Source organism: Anopheles merus, chromosome 3L (genome assembly GCF_017562075.2).
Source record: "Anopheles merus strain MAF chromosome 3L, AmerM5.1, whole genome shotgun sequence".
In the NCBI taxonomy this organism is placed as follows: domain Eukaryota; kingdom Metazoa; phylum Arthropoda; class Insecta; order Diptera; family Culicidae; genus Anopheles; species Anopheles merus.
The window spans coordinates 10,463,089-10,478,859 of NC_054085.1; the positions used below are offsets into that span (position 1 = coordinate 10,463,089).

Sequence of the window (15,771 nt, forward strand, 5' to 3'; positions counted from 1 at the left end):
TACGCAGGACTCTCGGGCCGCGTGGCGTAAGTGTTGATGCTATCCCGCACGCAAATCATGATACTAACACACACACAGACCATGGCAGTAATGCATGCGTGGTGTTGAATAAAGCACTTTTGCAACAGGACATGCATCATCCTTTTTGCTTCCGCATTGCTACGCCCGTCTCCACCACGGGTGCAGAGAGAGAGCAATACACCGGTATAGGCCATGTGTGGTTTGGAGTGATGAAAAAAATGTTGCTCTGGCGTTGCAGCCGGTGCTTTGATTATGTTCGATTCCCGTGGGTGGTCGACTGACACAAGCTGCACGATGATGAGGAAATTAATTAATTAACTATAGCAAAATAGCTCGTACACTTGTGTACGTGAGTGACGGTCGTTGATGTGGAAGTTCGAACATTTTCGGTCAAAGACTGCGCAAACCGGGCGGCTGTAGCTAACGAACCGTACGGATGCTGTATAAACTATCCCAAGCTGACACTAATGCACTGGAGCAAATGTTTACGCGATGCTCAGGGTGGTGCTGGAAGCGCTAGTGGCACCGGTGACTTTAGAATTCATTCCATCATTATGAAGTGTATTATGAAGGTATTGTTTTTAATAGGACGCTTACCATTTTTTGGCAGACGTTAGGTGCGCATTCCAAGCAAAACCAAAACCATTCAATCATTCAATCATATTATTGTTGTTTTATTGCCAACTGCCAACTAGCAAACAACCCAACTAAAAAAGACCCAGCCATCGAGGTTAAGCTGTTGCATCATGTGCCCCAAGAACTATTACATTTGCGGAACTGCGTGCTTCGGTAATAGACTGTAGAAGGTCTGGTTTGATGCAAGCTCAATATAAATTCAATGTAAAATCTTGATAAACAACGGAATAAGGTTTGAAAGCATAGGTTAATGAGTTTGTTTAGAAATGAATGCGGTTGAAATTTTTAAGCTATTTCCTAGACCATGTGTCTGAATCTACTGGAGAGGATTCTGGAAACGATATCCAAGATAATGGCAATGACATGTTAAAACCTGTCTCTCTGAAACACACACATCCACAGAAATTGAGTGATGCCTGAAAATCGTGTGTGGTTTAATTTTTAAACTTTCTGTTAAAGTGCATTTTTAATAGCGCAACAAATTTTGAAGTTTCTTTCCCATTTCATAAAAATTATGTCAGGATCTTCACTAAACGAGTCAACGAAGCAATTAGCACGATTCGCAACGACTTTAAACTTTCTCATGTCAGTTGTTTGAAGACTCCACCCGCTTTGGAATTGAATCGCTCCTGATCCAGGTGTTTGCTTAAGTTTGAAATCAGTTTGTCTCTCCGAATTTCTCAAAGTTGAACTTTATATTTTGTTGATCTTATTCCAGGTTTATATCTTCATTGCTTACATCTTCCAAGATTTCCATTTTTGGATCATCAAGATGAAATACAATACGGATTCCAGCACAGAAACTGAACTGAATACAATTGCAGGGTTTCGAGTCATATAACGGAACAGTTCAATTGGTTAAGAGAATGTTTCAAACCGATAGAGGAATCGTGCAAGCATACTGTGGAGGTTTGCAATTATATAATGGAGTGTTGCAGCCGAATTTTGGAATTTTGCAAGCATACTGTTAAGCTGTCATCAGACTGCGGGTGCCGCTATAAATACACCAACACATTTCCGTTAGTTTTATACTTTATCATGTTTAATAATGCTTCCGCGGCATGATTTCATTAGTTTACCTTGTGTACAGATGAATGCCATACGAAAAAAAACTCAAAATGGTATTAAAAAAAATCATTAGCGTCAACACCGATTTTTTTACACCGGCACCCACAGTCTGACAGCCGCTCCACAGTATGCTTGCAAAATTCCACACCTCGGTTGCAACAATCCATCATATGGTTGCAAACCTTCAAGGAATGCTTGCACGATTCCACTACCGGTTTGAAACATTCTCTTTACGGATTGAACTATTCCATTATATGACTCGAAGCCCTGTATAGGTTATGGGTATAGGAAATATAAGATTACTGCAACCTTGATATCCGAAGTATTTATCCCCATACCATGCGTTAGGAAATATTTAGAACCATCTTTTTCCTTATTTTTTCAAATATTGTCATTAATACCTTCAAAATCTACCAACTCAAACTGATTTGCTTCCTTACCCACCTGTTTTGTTGTTTACTGCTTCATGCCACTCAAACGAACAATAGATGACCAAAACCGCTTTGCTATGTTTTCTGCTCTTTCTCCAAACAGTCGAACACAGAAGTTAATACGCACTGGGTTTCACACTGTTACCGATGCTCCTCGCCACACGTGAATATTCAGCTTCAAGCACTCCGCTTCTCTTAGCACACACACCCCACACGCGCACACACGAGAGTCTGAAAGTAGAAAAGAAAAATGAAACCGATTATCGCAAACAAGACGATAAGAAATGCACGACTCCGCTTCGAAAGACACACATTCGTCACCCTGCCGCTGGACTGGTACCGATTGGTCTGCTCGAATGCCGATCAGCAGTGTGCTGTACGACTGCCGTATTCAATAAGTCCGACACAACGATCCGGTATCAATTCGAAAGCTAAACAATAATCCTGCAAATGGTGCAATGAAGGCAACGACGCTTCGTTTGATCGACCGGGCAGAAGAAGCAGTAACCACTTTCATTCGTGTTGGCCAAAAGAAAATTCCAGCATTGTTCGCTGTCGTGGCCTGTGCGGTTTGTCCAGTGTCTTATGATCACCGGCACCCGAGAGCTTAGTCCGATGCCTGATGCCGTGTGCGGAAGCAAAGTTTTATGACCACCCCGACCACCGGTTCAGGAGCAGTATTGATTTCATCAAACCATTGTCAGTGGTAGTGCCATTTTTTCCCATCGCTGCTGTTATTTTATTGCGAAACAAAACAAGCATCTTGTGAAGTGCTTTCCTTGCTGCACGACGCAGCAAAGAGGAAATAGATAAATCTAGTTTTACCCACAACCGCTCTGACCACAACAGGATCAACCGTCAACCGGCAGCCCCATACGCCGTAAATGTGCGACGGTGGCCGCGCATCCTCGCGGAGAAGACTAATGGGTAGCGATATAAATCAGCGAACAGTGAGGCCCGTCATCACAGCGGCCAAGACGAATGCTGCTGAGAAATGTCGATGAAGCGGATTTATTGCCCATCCGCAGTGGGAGGGAAAATGTTTTGATGCTTGGAATGCTAAAGAGAAATGAAATGGATTTGTTTAATTGTGAAGTTTGCTTTTCATCAGATAAAGTTCATTGTGAAACGGCAAATGTAATGGCTTTTGCTTCCTGCTGGCTTCAGATACCATCATATCGACATTAGCAATTTGGGGGAAATGTACAAGATTCTACGAAACTGCTTTAATGTCTACGCATCTCGGACGAAAACAAAAAAAAAAGAAACAATTGTAGATTTATTCATGCAAAAATAGCCGACCCTACATTCTCATCCCCACGCAAACAGCCTTCGAACGTGAAGCACCATCCCCGAGCTGATGAATTCAAATGCGGTCTCCATTAATCATCATCCGATTTTAATACATCCCGGTGAACGCTCTGTGTGTGTATGTGCGTCTGTGTCTGAGCAGTCATTTAGAAGGAAAAATGTTTTCCTCGCAAATTCCAGACAGTGCTGCGGACAACAATCAACCTTAGTGGCCGTTGATGCAGACATACCAGAGCGTTCAAATCCCCCCCGGCTTTTGTGTGTGTATGTATGGTTTTTCACGGAAACATTGCTTGCTTTTCTTTCGAGGTCTGTGCGCATTACGGTTTAGTAGGTGGAAAACCACATTAAGGACGACCCACGGGGCCGGATCTTCCAAGAGGTAAGGATGGCCTCGTGTACACACGATTACATCGGTCACCGTGGCTATGAGCTTGCGCTTCTATTTCTTCTTTTATTTACGGGTCCCCCCCCCCCCCCCCAGCTTTGGTGTGCCAAGAGAGGATCAGTTTCATCGTCATGCCCGAGCGTCAAAGAATTTGCAAGATAAAACTAATGGTTTGCGTTTTGGGGAGGTGAGACGATGTCGTTGTGGTAGTGTAGGTATTCAGGTAATAGTGGAGCGATTTTCCGGAACCGTGAGTGCGTGAAAAATCACCAACGTGAAAGGAATTTTGGGACGTCGTTGGATGATGTGTATATTGTGGGTGTTAAAATTTTATCTTTTTTGGGTGCTTTGGAGAGAGTTGTATATAAATCACGTAAGAAATACACTAACTAAAACCGTTTACTAACTTCAATCAGATATTTAAAGTATTGTAGAGAGTAAGTGTTGAAAGTCTCGATGGAATACATGCGACGTTTTTATGAATATCTTTAGTGGAATTTAACTCTCAATTCATCCAAAAGTTCATCCAATAATTTTTATCATCTCTTGCCAATATTATTTAACGGTGCTTTACAAACATAAATCTAGGTGTTGTTTACCAACAGCGGTTCTAGTTTGACAGATGCGTTGTGGTGAAGTGAGAGAGAGGGACAGGTAGCACAGGCGAAACAAACACGGGCGAAATAGAGAGAGTAGGAATGGTTCATCCCGAAGGAGCTTCGCGTGCAACGGATGAACCTGCGCAAATTAAGTGGAATGACCGCAATCGGTTTTGCGTGAAGTTTTAAAACGGGCACGAAGACGAAAATCGACCTCTTTCTACCATCGCGCCAAGAGAAGAAAGTTCAGTGAATTTTTAATACAGTTTAATGAAATTAAGTGAATTAAGAAAACTGATGTTTCAACTTTAAATTCGCGAAAGAAAGAGCTTTGTTGCTGGACGCAACAATTTAAAAATTCACTACTTACGTTTCACGAGTCCTGGTAAGACGCGAACCCGCAGCGCCTTAGCGAAACCGCAATATCAGTGACGTGAAGCAAGAAGGAAACCTCACGGCTTGGAAAATGGAGGATAAGCAGTGTGGTGTGTGCAATGGTGCAAGTACGGAAAATGCAGTGGAGTGCGATCGATGCGAAGGAATGTTTCATCTTGCGTGCGTGAACGAAGATGAAACCGTGTACAGTAGGGATTGGACATGCCATCTGTGCACTCCTGAAACACCGCCCCCCGCTTCATCTACCCTTCATCGTGCGACGCCCGTAGTAGCGACCCAACCAGCCCCGGTAGCAGTGGATACGAACATAGTGAATCTGGAACCATCCACCAGAGCAAGATCGACGGAAATGATCACGCCCGTATCGAATCCTCCGAATGATCCATCAAAAGCAAGACCCACTCAAACTGCTGATTGTCCATTGGACAATCTTAGCAGAACCTTCCAACGTTTCTTGGAAGAAGCACGCGAGCCACGCAGGCAAGAGCCTGACGTGATACAACGGCTCGAATCCGTGCTAAACACCTTTGTTCAACGGATGAATCAAGAACAAAATCCGCAAGGATCACGCCGGGACAATCTAGGATCTACGGCGTTTTGTTCGAGTGATACAACCTTGAACATTAATCAGAGTCAGATACTAGCTAGACATTCCGTCAACGCCCAGCTACCGACGTTCGCCGGTAACCCAGAGGAGTGGTCCGTGTTCGAAAACGCGTTTTATGAGACGACGGAACTATGTGGTTTCTCTGACGGAGAAAATATTATAAGGCTGCAACAAGCATTAAAAGGAGAAGCGTTTAAAACAGTCCAGGGGAGACTCAGGAAAGCAGCTAACCTCAAAGAAGTCATGCAAGAGCTCAAATCATCGTTCGGACGTCCAGAAGTAGTTGTGAAAACGTTGTTGAGCCAGATTCGACGACAGGTACCCCCGAGAGCAGAAAAGTTGGAGACGCTTGTGCAGTTCGCCGTATCCGTGGACGAAATGTGTGCTGCTGTGAGAAACAACGGGGTCGAGGAGCGTTATGATGGACCCGTGTTGGATGAGCTCGTTGGTCGTCTCCCTCCGATGATTAAGCTGATGTGGGGCATACACAGTCTTACGTTGTCAAAGGTCAACCTGGCTGCATTCGGAAAGTGGATGCAAACCATTAAGCATGCAGCCCAAGCGGTAACGAGCCCTGCAAATCTTATCGAACCACGATGCAGTAAGTATTTGCACATGCATACTACTAATCCCTCCTCGCAGAACTCCACAGAAGCCGTTTGTGCATGCGATAACGGCTGCGCTCGCTTATACGAATGTGACGGATACTGGCAGAAAAGCGTAGCAGATCGCTGGGACATCATTAAGCGGAACTACTTGTGTAAATGTTGTTTGAAAAAACATCGTGCGCCCTGTAAAGAGACGAGAGTATGCGGCAAAGACGGATGTACTGTAAAACACCACCCGTCACTACACAATTCGGCAGGTAAGGGAAGACACGAAGCAAATTTCTCTCACTCTACAGCCACCGACGAGAACATACTATTGCGATACGTGCCAGTTGAGCTGCAGGCTGTAGGAAAGACGATCAGAACAGTTGCTTTTCTCGACGAAGGAGCGTCAGTATCGCTAATCGAACATTCGCTAGTTGACGAGCTGGAACTTGAAGGGACAAACCGACCTCTTTGTTTGAAATGGACTGGAGGACAACATCGCACTGAACGAGATTCAAAACAGGTGAGCGTAAATATAGTAGGAATATCCAGTGGTGCTCAGACCTTTGAAGCCTCTAATGTACGAACGGTGAAAAGTCTTGGGTTGCCCTCGCAACGCGTTAAAATGGATCGTTTACGAACAAAATATCAGCATTTAGCATCCATTCCATTAGCACCATATGCTTCTGTACCTCCACGCATTCTCATAGGAATGAATAACTATCATCTCACTGTTCCATTAAAGACGATAGAAGGAAAAACAAATGAACCCGTCGCAACAAAGACGAGGCTAGGATGGGTAGTTTCGGGTTGCGATTCGTCGTCAACTTCTAACAACAGCAACATTTTGGCATTTCATCGAGCACATATTTGTGATTGTGCAGAAATAGAAACCAAAATTGATCAAGCTCTAAAAGGTAGTTTTGCGCTCGAAGAACCCACATGTAAAGGCGGCATAAACACTCTTTCAAATGATGAGGAACGGGCGAGTGTATTGCTGCGTAAACACACCTCACTACAAGGTGAGAGGTATGTCACTGGATTGTTGTGGCGCTATGATGACGTAAAACTGCCAAACAATCGAGCAATGGCTCTCAAACGCTTGGAATGTTTAGAACGCCGCATGGCAAAAGATGAGCACCTTCGAGAAATGATGGACCGAGTGCTGAAAGACCATGTTGAAAAGGGATATATTAGAAAATTATCAAATGAAGAGCATAAGTTTAAGCATCCTAGAAAGTGGTATCTACCAATCTTTCCTGTATTTAACCCCAATAAACCAAATAAGGTTAGAGTAGTATGGGATGCAGCTGCAACAGTGAATGGAATTTCGCTTAATTCCATGTTATTGACTGGGCCAGACCTTCTTTCACCACTGCCGACTGTCCTAAGTCGGTTTAGAGAATATCGTGTTGCTATTGCCGCTGACATTCAAGAAATGTACCATCAGGTTATGATTAAAGAAGAGGATCTGATTAGCCAAAGATTCCTATGGCGAACGGACCGGTCGCAAGTTGAGCCCGATGAATATGTGATGCTGAGGATGACCTTTGGGTCAGCCTGTTCACCAACTTCCGCCCAATTTGTAAAGAATGTAAACGCGGACCGTTTCGCGGCCCGCTATCCTCTAGCCGTCGAATGTATTAAGCGTCATCACTACGTCGACGATATGCTTGCCAGTATAGAGAGTGTGACCGAGGCCACGAAGCTAGCACAAGATGTGAAATTTATTCACTCACAAGGAGGATTCAAGCTTCACAATTGGATGTCGAATTATGGCCAAGTATTAGATGGCGTTGGTAGTAGCAACAGCCGGGAGAAGGATATGAACCTCGATCCAACAGCTTGTACCCAGAAGGTCTTGGGAATGTATTGGAACGCAAACGAAGATACGTTCCAATTCAAAGTGCCGTTAAAGGATGTAGATGTTCTACAAGGGATCGTGATACCAACCAAACGGCAAGTACTGAGCACGCTTATGACAATCTACGATCCGTTAGGCTTGATAGCAGGCTTTTTACTGTTCCTCAAAGTCTTATTGCAAGAAGTTTGGCGTTCTGGAATTGGGTGGGACGATCAAATACCCAGTTCTCTGCAAGACAAATGGAAGGAGTGGTTAACTTGCATACCCCATCTGCAATCTATCAAGATTCCGCGATGTTACCGCACGTCCATCAGCTTAGAGAACTGCACGACACAGCTTCATATTTTTGTAGACGCCGGGAGAGACGGTTTCGCAGCCGTGGCGTACTTCCGATTCGAATCCGAAGATCAACGGGAAGTTGTGTTGATCGGCGCAAAAACTCGAGTAGCTCCGTTAAAATATACATCGATTCCCCGATTAGAGCTGCAAGCTGCAGTATTGGGAGTTAGACTGATGACAGGTATTCATCAATCACACCGGATAAAGATCCATAGACGCTTCTTGTGGACCGATTCAAAAGACGTTTTGTGTTGGCTCAACTCGGATCATCGAAATTATAGCGTCTACGTAGCTCATCGAGTAGGCGAAATATTAGAAAACTCGTCAGTAAAGGAATGGCAGTGGGTGCCGACTAAAAACAACGTAGCCGACGAAGGTACAAAATGGTCCAACCTTAACCGACACTGCACGACCGGAATGTGGTTTAAAGGACCAGCGTTCCTACAGCAACCGGAAAACGAGTGGCAAGTGCAAAGCTTCAGACCTTCAACTACTGAGGAAGAGTTACGCCAGACGGTTTCATATCATCGTGAATTATCCCCAGTAATTATCTTTGACAGATTTTCTGATTGGAAACGCCTGCATCGAGCCATCGCCTACATGTGGAGGTACATCAATAATTCTCGTCTGCCAAAAATGTCTCGATATTTTGGACCCCTTTCGCATCTCGAGCTACAACAAGCTGAGCAATCGATCATCAAGGAAGCGCAACGATTAGAGTTTCCAGAAGAATATCAGCTACTTCTGCATGACAAATCAGGTACAAAGGGATCTAAAATGATTAACAAGAAAAGTTCTCTTTATAGACGTAGTGCATACATGGACGACGACGGTATCTTACGAGTACGAGGAAGAATCGATGCTTGTCGTTACGCAAGCCATGACATGAAGAGGCCAATTATTCTTCCCAAAAAATCCTGGCTCACCGATCTGATTGTAACGGAGTACCACTGGAAATATAAACATCAAAATCATCAAACCGTAATGAATGAAGTGCAGCAAAAGTTCGATATTCCTGGCCTACGAAGCGCGTGCCACAGAGTGCGAAACAATTGCTTTAGATGTAGCCTTCGTAAAGCTTACCCTAAACCTCCAGTGATGAATGAGTTGCCGTTAGCTCGAGTGTCGCCGTACGCCAGACCGTTCTCCTACACAGGGATAGATTACTTCGGACCTTTTTTGGTCGCTGTTGGACGGAGACAGGAAAAGCGCTGGGGTGTGCTGTTCACGTGTCTAACAATACGGGCCATACACATAGAGGTGGCTCACAGCTTGAACACCAGCGCTTGCATCATCGCTATTCGCAATTTTATCGCACGTAGAGGGACTCCGATTGAAATCAGAACTGATCGTGGGACTAATTTCGTTGGCGCTGATCGTGAGTTGAAAGATGCGGCGAAGCAGATAAACACCGAGGAGCTGATAGATGAAATGTACCTCCCCGATACGACGTGGATATTCAACCCCCCCGGAGCACCACATTTCGGTGGTGCATGGGAGAGATTAATCCAATCAGTTAAACGCACCCTCTCCGGCATGCAATTTACCAAAACACCGACAGATACCGTTTTCGCCAATTGGTTAATTGAAGTAGAAAACATTATCAACTCTCGCCCACTAACACATGTATCGGTTGATAGTGAGGAAGAAGCCGTGTTAACGCCAAACCATTTTCTCTTGGGTTCATCTTCTGGAATAAAACCATTAACATCTCTTGATGATTCTTCCGCAGCCCTCAGGAACAACTGGAAGATGTCACAACTGTACGCAGATCAATTTTGGAAAAAATGGTTAGCTTCTTATCTGCCTACGCTCACCCGTCGCAGCAAATGGTTTGAGACCCAGCCGCCATTGCAATTAGGAGACCTCGTGCTGATTGTCGATGACGCCCTACCAAGAGGATGCTGGCCTAAGGGAAGAATCGTACAGCTCGTACCTTCGAAGGACGGAACAACTCGGCGTGTGCACGTACAGCTTGCGAACAAAAAGATTATAGAGAGACCGGTAGTAAAAATCGCTGTAATAAACGTAGAACCGCACGAAAGAGTTTAACGCAGTCAAACACCGGGGCCAGTGTTGTTTACCAACAGCGGTTCTAGTTTGACAGATGCGTTGTGGTGAAGTGAGAGAGAGGGACAGGTAGCACAGGCGAAACAAACACGGGCGAAATAGAGAGAGTAGGAATGGTTCATCCCGAAGGAGCTTCGCGTGCAACGGATGAACCTGCGCAAATTAAGTGGAATGACCGCAATCGGTTTTGCGTGAAGTTTTAAAACGGGCACGAAGACGAAAATCGACCTCTTTCTACCATCGCGCCAAGAGAAGAAAGTTCAGTGAATTTTTAATACAGTTTAATGAAATTAAGTGAATTAAGAAAACTGATGTTTCAACTTTAAATTCGCGAAAGAAAGAGCTTTGTTGCTGGACGCAACACTAGGGTTTAGTTGAACATGTGATTTTGAAAGTTTCGTTGACATAATTTTATGTACCAATTGTCATCCTCTACTAAAAAATAGTCGAAATCGACAAACTTCATTCAAGCATCTCCAATCAAACGTTTAAAAATAAAGACTGACGAGTAAAAAAATCATTCGAAAAAAATGCTGCTTACACTGAAAGTACCACAATTGTTAGCAACCATTAGCTGCACAACCAACCATCGTGATCGGGCAGGAATACAAGTCTAGGCCGGAAAAATCTCAACCCTAACAAACATCTCATAAACTTCTGGTTTTTCAAAAAGTCAGCAAAAACCGCGTCAAAGCCAACCGGTGAGCAAAAACCAACCAAAAGAACTTGGCTCCAAACCTCGCCACTTTCACAATGTCAGCGTCCAGGTTACGCACAAAGTCTTGAGTCAGCAGGCTTCAAAATTAATGAACGCTCTAATGGCTATAGGCACTTCAGAGGGAGTGAGAAGAAACAAACAAATGGTTGGCGAAAAGCAAGACCCATGCTTCGTCGCAGTGATCGAAAAGCGTTCGAGTGGTTTGGCGCACAAGGAAATCAATTAATCTTGCTACGGCGCTACGAGCTTTGTCGATTGTTTAGTGAGTTCGGTTGGATTGAGGGGAAATTGATTGTTTCGATTTTCCCTATTCCGTTGACTTTGCCATTCAAAAAGGAATTGAATGAGCGCGAGAGGGAATTGCTATAAACGTTCAATAATTGTGTAATCCATTGCTCTCAATCGGGACATCGGAAGAAGCTGCGGACGATGATGACAATGTATCAGTAATTAGTGGACACTTACTTCAAAAACAGACAATAAAATATTCGGCTTAAGATTTTAAACGAAGTATGACTCCCAAAAATCTGTTCATTTGAACATCATTCGAATATAAACCAAGCACAGTAACCAATTGTCTCTAATCTAGTCAGTGTTCAGTCACCTAAAATGAAAAGAAGTACTACGTATGCTGCTACCATCAGAACCAATGTGCAATGAAATCCGTCAGCTCCAATCAGAGTGCGCGCGTCTGGATCGTCAGGCGTGTTTTTGACCCGAACTGACATTACCATTCCGGCAACACCCATCGGGGACTTTCAACATAGTTCTGCTGCACGAAACTGCCGTTTGTACAGGACCCGTCTCATCATACCAGTGCTACCGCGAAATAGCTGCCGATCCGTGACAGGACCCTGTGCCGACTGACGTTTGTGCAAAAGTGCTCGTTAAACTAATTAATATTCATGATGTAAAATGGCTTCAAACCGACCGGGTCGGCCGCGCGGCTGACGAGCCGGTGCAAAACGGACACTCGAATGACTCAACAGCGTGCTGGTGAATGGTGAAACTCAGTCCCTCTTTCTGTAGAACGTCCCTCGGACCTATCAAACGGACAGTTTTCAGCTCTAACGTCGGTTGCGAATGATGCGTTTGATTGCATGCTTTTGAGCACTTTTTCCCGCGCTGGTGGAGCGATACGACAGCAAGATGGAGGCAAAAAAAACTCCGAACATATTTACGCGAACCGTTTTACCCGGCACATTCGACAACTTGATTTCGAACCGACCGAAAAACCCCATCACTTATCATCGACAACTGTCACTTCTCCTCCACCGCTGAGCTGAGCTGTGTCTGGGACGGTTGCCTTATTTGCTGGCTTGACCATACCGTTGCGATCACTTTTGCACATGCCACACATTGCATATTCGTTTTGGGGCAGCCTTCTGCTCGTCATTTAGGCTTCCACCCGCGTGCAGACACATTGGGGAAACCAGAGTGGAGAGTGCAGTGCAGGGGGAAAATCAGCGCCCAACCGAACCCGGGTCCCGGGATTGAGTTTTATTGAAGTGGAAATAACTTGATTAACTTAATTGAATTGAAATCGATAGACGTTATTTTATCAGCGATGTGTGTGTGTGTGTGTGTGTGAATGGGTGGCAGTGTGTACCGTTTCCCTTGATTTTCCATCTCTACATACACACACACACACACACACATACTCACCGTACATGCATTTCAGATTGCAGTGCGCGCAATGGTCCTTGGCGCCTGTTATTACCTGCGCATTGTGCATTCAGTGTGCAGCCACTGTGTCCCCATCATCCCCATCCATGGCATGTTTGTCTTTTTCGTTCGGCTGATTGTTCGATGTGTGCACTTTTTATTATAGACACGTATTGTTTCCCTCGTCGCGTTGAGGTGATGCCCTTCAAATTGTGAGAGAGCCTTTTTTTTGTTTCGTATGCCTGCAAATGCTGCACGCGTTTTGGAGTGCATGAAATATTTTCGACACCGGACGAGGACGATGATAGCTTACTGAACGCAGGAGAACATATCCAGGGTATTGGTTGTACAAAGGAAGATGCCAATTAAACGTTGAGCCACATGAAAGCAGCAGAATTTTGAGGATCGTATGAGCAAATAGCCAGGTCGCTGTATAAATAATGATATTGATATGAAATAGTAATAAATAATTTTAATTGTTTGTATGCCATCAGGATAACGAACTCATCTCTGTAGGGAAACAGCTGTTCAAAACATATCCGGAACATAGCACGGAGCTGCTTGAATTCGCTTAATGAAGATGATTCTAAGTAGCACTTATACCCTTCATCAAGCAAAACAATATTTCTTTTTTTCCAACCAGCACTATGAAGCTGTACAGTGCATCCTTTCTCGCTTGCTCCTATGCTCTGAAGTAAAATCTTTAGCAAGTTTTGCTCACCCCGTGAATCCGCTGGTGGCCGGAGATGCAAGTACCGAATGAAAGAGTGCTTTTGTTAGTTTGATTTTCGCTTTGTTTTCCAATCCCTTTTTTTCTCACAGGACGACAAGACACGATAAGGTCAGCAGAAAATCGTAGCAATTTTGCAATATGACCAGAATCAACAGAAATGAAACGATCTCTGTCTTTCTCCCTCTCTAGTAGAATCGAAGGGGTTTTAAATCTATCATCCTACCGCTTCAATCCCAATATTCACTGCAGAACATGAAGCGGAAGAAATTTAATAGAATAAAGCAACGATCCTTTGACCGTGTTCGGAAACGATGATCTTGTGAGAAATGCGAAATAAATCAGGGTAATGAATGAGATAGAAAGAGCGGGCATGCTGATGCTTACGGCTCAGGACGTTTGCGCTTGCCGAGTGCGCTTTCGGGCTCCAGTTACCGGGGTTTATTGTGCCAATGGAAGGTAAAACCATAGTTATTTTCATCTTTTTGATGATTGAAAAGGGAACGGCAAAGTGGTTCCTGGAATGGTCAGGCAGTGGGTAGCAGAAAGAACAGATTCCTTAGTCTAAAAGGGTTATACAGAACATTCATCTTTAAATTCAGTTAGTAGATAATTACTTTTAGTTATTATTATCATGTTTGAAAGTTGTCATGCTTCATTTAAAATATGTTCCAATATAAATTGCATAGCAAGACCAACTTTTACTCCATGTGCTTATCTGGTTCGAAGGACTAAATATTAAATAGTGGAATGGCTCAAGGTATTGTCAATGGTGAACTTCATTTAATGTGTAATTAACTGTTATGAGTTCATTTAACTACACATTATATTGGTTATTCTGATACTGAAAACTTCGAAAAACTCTTCACAAACTCCAAGAGAAAGTGACTATCCAAACTCATAAAGGTAATTAAATATAAATTTTGAAGATATCGGAATTATTCCACTGATTACGTTTTTGTTACGACAATTGCAATTTTTTTTGGAATGTAGAAAGTAGTGCAACAATTGTCACAAAATTATCTCAAAATATCACCACACCAACCCACCACTGCGCCCGAAAAACAAACCCGCGAAGAAAAAGCCAATCGATACGATCTTCCACCACCAGGCCCATCGACGGAAAGGCACACAAAAAGCGCTGAACCGATAGTTTTATAATTTTATAGCCATTCATTTATCAAAGCCTCGGCGCATCGCGTGCTACTGATAGTGGCAATGCGCTCCCCCGCCCCCAAGGGTACACACAACGAAACAGGATGACCGTGATGGCGAATAGTTCTTCCGGTGGCACGGCGTTGTATACCGGCTTCCGCGTCCGGAGGGATTAACAGTTGCACCCGATGCAATGCCGATTCTGTTTGAGGAAGGAAACAGAAGAGCGAAGGAGGGAGAGGTAACGGTGCCAGTCCCGCACGAATTCGAAATAGCGATACGGAATTTGGCGTGTATCCGAGCACCCGGTCGCGTCGAGTAAAATGAATAAAAATCCATTATTTCGTCACGCAAATTTGGACGAGGAAATTTAATTAAAACACATTTTGTCGACGGACGGGGACAGACCCGCTGACGTGCAACCGCGTAGGAAACCCCAGCCGAATTCGAAGTGGAATCGAACCAGTGGCGGCAGAAGCGCAGGTGATGGAGTTGGCGCAGAGGCAGCAGAGTGTATAATTTGCAACGATAATAGTGCAACAATGCACCCTCTGTCGGGCTCGCGGAAATCGGTTCGTTTTCAATTTCAATTCCACGCGAAGATCAGAATAGATATCAATTAAATTATATTCGATGCTGAATGAAGCTGTCAATATTTTAGTGTCCGGCTTTGGGAGTGCACGAACTGCTGAATCACTGTGGGTGTGTGTGCGTGAGAAAGAATGAACGCTAGTATTAGTCTGGCACTGGTGATGAATGTTGAGGTTAAGCATGCACGTTGGAAAAGGCTTTTGATACGCTCGTACCAACCTAATTTGGAAACAAAAATTGAGTTATTTAGTAGATCACCTGTACACATGAAATTGTACAGCCGTTAAAATATACCCTCACAAAGTACTGAATGGTTTCACACATTGCATTATGAGCGCTTGATAATATTGGGTCTTATCTGCTTACCGGTAGTGTTGGGAATTTTTACCTTCATCGATGACTTAATCGAACAACACAACGCACGGATCAGTCCGTCATCGTGATGGACTCACCAGCAAACAGAAGCTTGTTCTATAAAAAAAACCCCTCATCGTTGAATGAACGTGCCTACAAACGAGTCATAGCTTATCGTGGGATAGAGATAAACCTCTGATTTGGAATATGTTGCAAGATGGCAATAAATATACGA

At 44.0% G+C, this 15,771-nt stretch overlaps 2 protein-coding genes and 1 long non-coding RNA gene across 4 annotated transcripts in view; 1 reads left to right on the plus strand and 2 right to left on the minus strand.

Moving 5' to 3' along the window:
* Positions 1 to 2,386, minus strand: part of LOC121599575 — a 222,114-nt gene extending 219,728 nt beyond the window's left edge. Inside the window, exon 1 of the mRNA XM_041927462.1 lies at positions 2,170 to 2,386. The gene's annotated coding sequence lies outside the window, so the exon portion shown is untranslated. The remainder of the gene's footprint in view (positions 1 to 2,169) is intronic.
* A 2,496-nt stretch (positions 2,387 to 4,882) lies between these two features.
* On the plus strand, positions 4,883 to 10,664 carry LOC121599992. 2 transcript variants are annotated; one of them, XM_041928169.1, is made up of 2 exons: positions 4,883 to 6,573; positions 9,986 to 10,664. In XM_041928169.1, the coding sequence occupies exons 1-2, from the start codon at positions 4,921 to 4,923 to the stop codon at positions 10,046 to 10,048; spliced, it is 1,716 nt and encodes a 571-aa protein (XP_041784103.1). In that variant the 5' UTR covers positions 4,883 to 4,920; the 3' UTR covers positions 10,049 to 10,664. The 2 variants fall into 2 exon arrangements, with proteins under 2 accessions (XP_041784103.1, XP_041784104.1); XM_041928170.1 differs by lacking the exon at positions 9,986 to 10,664 and adding an exon at positions 9,048 to 9,096.
* LOC121599993 lies at positions 8,938 to 9,427 on the minus strand. Its single transcript, XR_006005765.1, has 3 exons — positions 9,337 to 9,427; positions 9,095 to 9,203; positions 8,938 to 9,025 (listed from the first exon to the last, which is right to left on the minus strand). It is a non-coding gene; the product is annotated as an uncharacterized LOC121599993 (long non-coding RNA).
* Positions 10,665 to 15,771: the final 5,107 nt, after the last annotated feature.

Bases quoted from the DNA above. Each gene is read 5' to 3' on its own strand.
- LOC121599992 (XM_041928169.1), top strand. From the start codon at position 4,921: ATGGAGGATAAGCAGTGTGGTGTGTGCAATGGTGCAAGTACGGAAAAT. The intron at 6,574-9,985 runs GTGAGCGTAAAT...ATTCTTCCGCAG, and splicing joins CTGAACGAGATTCAAAACAG to CCCTCAGGAACAACTGGAAG.